The sequence below is a fragment of the Anguilla rostrata genome, chromosome 8, assembly GCF_018555375.3.
Source record: "Anguilla rostrata isolate EN2019 chromosome 8, ASM1855537v3, whole genome shotgun sequence".
NCBI classification, from domain to species: domain Eukaryota; kingdom Metazoa; phylum Chordata; class Actinopteri; order Anguilliformes; family Anguillidae; genus Anguilla; species Anguilla rostrata.
This window is the reverse complement of record NC_057940.1, coordinates 54,653,929-54,660,139: the sequence shown is the minus strand read 5'-3', so window position 1 is coordinate 54,660,139 and position 6,211 is coordinate 54,653,929. Positions and strand designations below refer to the sequence as shown.

The following is a 6,211-nucleotide window of genomic DNA, read 5'->3' as shown; positions in this document are numbered from 1 at the left end:
AAACTCTGCAGCCAATCAAAGAGCACCACAGAAACTTTTCAGCTTACCCTCTGGGGGCTGCCGGGAAGCCAATCACGCTTGCCCTCTGGGACGGTCTGCAGCCAATCACAGAGCACCAGCAAGGAGGATACTGACCCGGGACATCAGTTGCAGAAGTGCCCTTATCCACTGTGTGTAATTCACTGTGTAAGCAAGGATCCTAGAGAGTTTCTCAAAAAAAAAAAAACCTCAGTGAAAGTGATTGGTTGCCCATTACATATCATTCCTACGTGATGTATGCCTGGCACGTCCAACCAGAAACTTTCCCTGGAGTTAATTTTCAAGTGTTCTATCATCTTACAACAGCGCTTATAGTTGTTCATTATACAGATCGCGTTATTTGTTTTAAACGATATCAGATGGGCCAAGTATCTACCGTTATTTTTTTTCCAGCACAAGTCATAAAAGTAAGTCGTTGTATTTGTTTTTCATGTTGATACATTTCTCACAGAACTGGAGTCTCAACTGAATATGTATGAGTGACAGTGATCGAGAGGACAGCTGTTATGATGTGTGAGCAACAATGTAAAAAATGTTTTCTAAATCGGCCTGATTCAGGTGTATGTGAAGAAACTGTACATTTTATAGAATGTGTTTATTTTACAATTTCAAAAACTGCAGCTTGAAAGAGCTGCTTTTTAAATAATTTAAAATTATATTGAATAGACAGGCCAGTTTTTAATAACTGAAAACAAACTGAAATGTGGAGCCAAATCATTTTCATAGCCAGGTAAAAAAGAAACCCCAATATATTTCGGTACAGTAGTGTGTATGTGTGATTTTGTTTTTTTGAAATCCCTTTTTATACAGAAAATAACAATTTTGCTGTAGAAACCTGCAATAATGATAAAATATATATTTATTAAGAGCAATGAGCAAATAAAATTCTGAACATCACTAATTGTAGTACATTCATGAAATTGCAAATTTGAATTCATTCCAAAGTGGGAGGAGCCTCTTGGTCACATGATTAAGCAACCCTATCACACTGGCCTTGTGTTAGAGAACAAATGCAATGCTGTCATTGACAGCTCACTGTTGCTTCACCCACACCATTATATCTGTTAAAGCATTGTTCCTGTGTGTGGATGGGCCCCATGGTCTGGTATCTGTTAAGGCTCTGTTCCAGTGTGTGGATGGGCCCCATGGTCTGGTATCTGTTAAGGCTCTGTTCCTGTGTGTGGATGGGCCCCATGGTCTGGTATCTGTTAAGGCATTGTTCCTGTGTGTGGATGGGCCCCATGGTCTGGTATCTGTTAAGGCACTGTTCCAGTGTGTGGATGGGCCCCATGGTCTGGTATCTGTTAAGGCACTGTTCCAGTGTGTGGATGGGCCCCATGGTCTGGTATCTGTTAAGGCACTGTTCCTGTGTGTGGATGGGCCCCATGGTCTGGTATCTGTTAAGGCTCTGTTCCAGTGTGTGGATGGGCCCCATGGTCTGGTATCTGTTAAGGCACTGTTCCAGTGTGTGGATGGGCCCCATGGTCTGGTATCTGTTAAAGCATTTTTCCTGTGTGTGGACGGGCCCCATGGTCTGGTATCTGATAAGGCTCTGTTCCTGTGTGTGGATGGGCCCCATGGTCTGGTATCTGTTAAGGCACTGTTCCAGTGTGGTGGCCATGGTCTGGTCGTAAGACTCTTCCTGTGTGATGGCCATGTCTGGTTTTAGGCCTGTCCGTGTGTGGATGGCCCTGTCTGTATCGTAGCTCTGTCATGGTGGATGGGCCCCATGGTCTGGTATCTGTAAAGACTCTGTTCCAGTGTGTGAGTGGGTCCCATGGTCTGGTGTCTGTTAAGGCTCTGTTCCAGTGTGTGAGTGGGTCCCATGGTCTGGTGTCTGTTAAGGCTCTGTTCCAGTGTGTGGATGGGCCCTGCGGTCTGGTATGTTAAGGTACTCTTCCAGTGTGTGGATGGGCCCCACAGTCTGGTATGTTAAGGTACTCTTCCAGGTGCTTAGCCCAATTCACTAATGAAGATACAGAGCTGAACTTGATGCAGAGGCAACATTTCATACTTTAAATAAAGGGAAATAAATAAAATTTCATACACCCTGATGCAGAACAGGAAGACAACTTTTCTCAAACACACACAGACGTGGATAGTTCCCAGGCCACACTTGATTGTATTAAACATTTATTTAATTTGCAGGAAAAATGCATTGTTCTGCTTTTTCTGAAATTAACCACTTTCTCCAACTGGTTTTGGACTTTTTTTGATTTGAAGCACTTTCTTTCGTTTTTAGTGTCACAAAAGACATGAAATAGAAATATCCGATTTGATTAGACAGATATGCAAAAAAAAAAAAAAAAGTAAGAAAAAAGTAATATCGGGGGGGAGAAAACCCAATACCTGTAAATAACCATGACAACCCACTGACCCCACCCTCCCTCCTCCTCTAATGTTCATCCAGTCCTCTTTCTGTTATATTTATTAATACCTTATGGAGTCAACATACACACAAGTGTGTATGTGTGTGTGTGCGCGTGTCGAGAAAGGTGAGCGAATCGTACAGAGATGTATTCCCTCCAATGGCTGAAGTCCAAAAAAAAACAAACAAAAAAAAAAAAAACTCTGTTCTTATACATACATGCTGGACTCTCATTGGGCCCAGGCTGCAACACACAGGGGTGTACCGACCAATCCGTGACCAGTGTGCACTGCGGGGGAGGCGAGGAAAAGCCCCCGGAGGTCAGAGCAGGGGGTCACAGAACTCGGACGACACCTCTCACAAAATAAAAAATAAAAAATACAAAGTCACCATTTACACTGTGTATGTACATGTGTACACACGCGCACGCGCACACAAACACGATCAGAATACTCACTGTATTAGAAATATGACTATCGTTAGGATCACATCGAGTTTGATGTTAGTAATGTATATATATATTTTTTTTTCTTTAAATAAGCTTTCTTTTAACAGCCAGACCTGACATTTGGACTGTCACCAACGCGGAACGGTGCCGTACCACCCACTCCTCTCCCCCTCGCACACCGCACGCCTCCACACTGCGAACACGCAGAATAAAATAAAGTAAAAAAAATAAAATTTTAACTCTTTCAGACGCTGCGTGCTCGGTCAGACTTGAACGTGCCACTTCCTGGTTTAAAGTTTGCGCGAGAGTGAAAACAAAAAGCTCTTCTTTCGCCCCGTGAGAAAGATGGGGTGGGGTGGGGGGGGTCATTCTGTCATGTGCAGACTTATTTCTTCACACCTGCCCCCCTCCCAATTTGAAAATTTGGTTAAACAATCGGTTTCCTCCTGTACGTTTTAAGACCGGAACAGAAACGGTCCTTTCTTGTTCCACCAATATCATGATCTGATCTGACTGGCTGCTCCACAGGGAGAGGGAGTGCAGCGATCCGATTGGCTGTCCCACAGGGAGAGGGAGTGCAGTGATGCGATTGGCTGTCCCACAGGGAGAGGGAGTACCGTGTTCTGATTGGCTGTCTCACAGGGAGAGGGAGTGCAGTGGTCTGATTGGCTGTCCCATGGGGAGTGTGTGTGCAGTGATCCGATTGGCTGTCCTACTGCTAGAGGGAGTGAGCACTCGCCTCCCCCACACACAGCCAACTGACTTCCATAATGGTGATGAATAATACATCATCAAACTCCTGATGACACTCCAAAACACCCCCTCCCCCCACCGCGACACAAAAATAACACATTTCTGTTCATTTAACACTGTCATAAAATTTACCTCTCAATACTGACACTCTCAGAACAGAACAAGCCACACCGCTCCCACGTCATTGGTCAGTCACCTAAGCCCCTCCTCCCAACCCCCACCCCGATTGGACAGGTGGCCACTGTGCAGAGAAACCAGCAGGTAGCAGGGATGACTGTCGAAGAGGATCTGCTTCCCTTGTTCTTAGTGTCCGTCATGCGATTCGCTGGACCCAGGACCCGCCCCCTGCCCTCAAATCCCGCCCCTTTCCCCCGTTTTTGGTGTGGCTGAGCAAGGGGAACCCCCTCCCCCCCCCCAGCAGAGGAGCAAGTTGCAGTGACTTCCTCTTCAGAAACATCTCCACTTTCACAGTAGGGGGACAGAGCAGAAGAGTAATTTGTTGTCCGGTTGGGTTCAGTTCAGATCCGACCAATCAGTGATCAGCACTCCCATATGGCCGCAAACCCCCACCTCCCCCGCGATTCCCCCGGGTCAGCTGTTCAGTCATGGTGTGTGTGTGTGTGTGTGTGTGTGCATGTGTGTGTGTGTGTGTGCGCGTGTGTGCCATCCCCCCCACCACACCCCTCTCTCTCTCTCAGACGCTCAACAGCCAGAAGAAGAAGAAGATGGCCACAAACAGGAAGAGGGAGTCCTGCCAGTTGTTGCCGTTGTTGGGGTTACCGTTACCCTGGTGATCGCCAGCGTAGTGAGGATCTGGGGTGGGGGGGGGAAACAAAATGACATTTGTGAGTCTGTGAGAGTGACAGTGTGTGTGTGTGTGTGTGTGTGTGTGAGTGAGTGTGTGTGTGCATGTGTGAGTGTGTGCGTGAGTGTGAGTGTGAGTGTGTGTACATGTGAATACACAGGTTACAGGCAGGAGTGTGTGATGCCTGCCGTGGTGGGGTGGGATGGGGTGGGGGTTGGTGTGTGCGGTGTGTGATGTCGGGGGGAGCGTGCCTGGCTTGTGGAGGTGTGTTGGGTTAGGGTTAGGGTTGTTAGGGGTGTGTGGATGTCTAGGGTAGGGTTGGGGGGGATGGTGTGTGATGTTGGGGGTTAGGGCGTGCCTGCTCTGTGGAAGGGGTCGTTGGGTTAGGGTTAGGGTTAGGGTTAGGGGATGGTGTGTGATGTTGGGGGGTTAGGGCGTGCCTGCTCTGTGGAAGGGGTCGTTAGGGTTAGGGTTAGGGTTAGGGGATGGTGTGTGATGTTGGGGGTTAGGGCGTGCTGCTCTGTGGAAGGGGTCGTTGGGTTAGGGTTAGGGTTAGGGGATGGTGTGTGATGTTGGGGGTTAGGGGCGTGCCTGCTCTGTGGAAGGGGTCGTTGGGTTAGGGTTAGGGTTAGGGTTAGGGGATGGTGTGTGATGTTGGGGGTTAGGGGCGTGCCTGCTCTGTGGAAGGGGTCGTTGGGTTAGGGTTAGGGTAGGGATGGTGTGTGATGTTGGGGGTTAGGGGCGTGCTTGCTCTGTGGAAGGGGTCGTTGGGTTAGGGTTAGGGTTAGGGTTAGGGGATGGTGTGTGATGTTGGGGTTAGGGGCGTGCCTGCTCTGTGGAAGGGGTCGTTGGGTTAGGGTTAGGGTTAGGGGATGGTGTGTGATGTTGGGAGTTAGGGGCGTGCCTGCTCTGTGGAAGGGGTCGTTGGGTTAGGGTTAGGGTTAGGGTTAGGGGATGGTGTGTGATGTTGGGGGTTAGGGGCGTGCCTGCTCTGTGGAAGGGGTCGTTGGTTAGGGTTAGGGATGGTGTGTGATGTTGGGGTTAGGGCGTGCCTGCTCTGTGGAAGGGTCTTGGGTTAGGTTAGGTAGGAGGATGGTTGGATTTGGGGAGGGCGTGCCTCTCTGGAAGTCTTGGGTTAAGGTCAGGTAGGTTAGGCAGGTGTGTGAGTTGGGTTACAGGCGTCCTGCTCTGGAAGGGTCATTGTTGAAGACTGTGTAAAAGCGTAGAAAGCGCATCCCAAGACATTGAACAGCGTGTCCCCAACCCTGACACGCCTTGGCAAACGACAAACACTTCACACAGCTTTACACAACGTTCACACAGCGTTTACACAACGTTCACACAGCGTTTACATAACGTTCACACAGCGTTTACACAACGTTCACACAACGTTCACACAACGTTCACACAGTGTTTACATAACGTTTACACACTGGTTGCTCACTGCAGTTTTGTACACAATCAAGAAGGTTCGCCAGGGCTGACGGACTGAAACTACCCACTAACGCGCGACATGCAGTAGCACTGCTTTTACACACACTGCACGTAGCCGTGTGCGATGACTCAGAGCACGACCGTGGCCAGCGAAGGGAGGGGAATGGGCGTGGCACAGACAGAGAGACGGGTGGGGGGGGCGGAGTCTACTCACCCCTCTGCCCTCGGGCTCTGTTCTCTGTCCTGGAGGCCGGGGCGGAGTCTTTAACCTGCGGAAGGAGAGGCAGAACTGTCTGTCAGAACCCCTGCCTGTGACCTCACAGTGTCACCACGACAACCTCAACAGACCAGCCCGTCTGGCCCA

The 6,211-nt window shown here is 49.1% G+C and overlaps 1 protein-coding gene across 1 annotated transcript in view; it reads right to left on the bottom strand.

Moving 5' to 3' along the window:
* Window positions 1-3,597: 3,597 nt before the first annotated feature.
* Window positions 3,598-6,211, bottom strand: part of rnf5 (ring finger protein 5) — a 10,194-nt gene continuing 7,580 nt past the window's right edge. The window contains exons 4-7 of the mRNA XM_064345636.1: window positions 6,062-6,116; window positions 5,678-5,715; window positions 4,854-4,933; window positions 3,598-4,421 (exon numbers count right to left, since the gene is read on the bottom strand). Coding sequence (XP_064201706.1) covers window positions 4,303-4,421; window positions 4,854-4,933; window positions 5,678-5,715; window positions 6,062-6,116 — 292 coding nt within the window. The 3' untranslated portion in view covers window positions 3,598-4,302. The remainder of the gene's footprint in view (window positions 4,422-4,853; window positions 4,934-5,677; window positions 5,716-6,061; window positions 6,117-6,211) is intronic.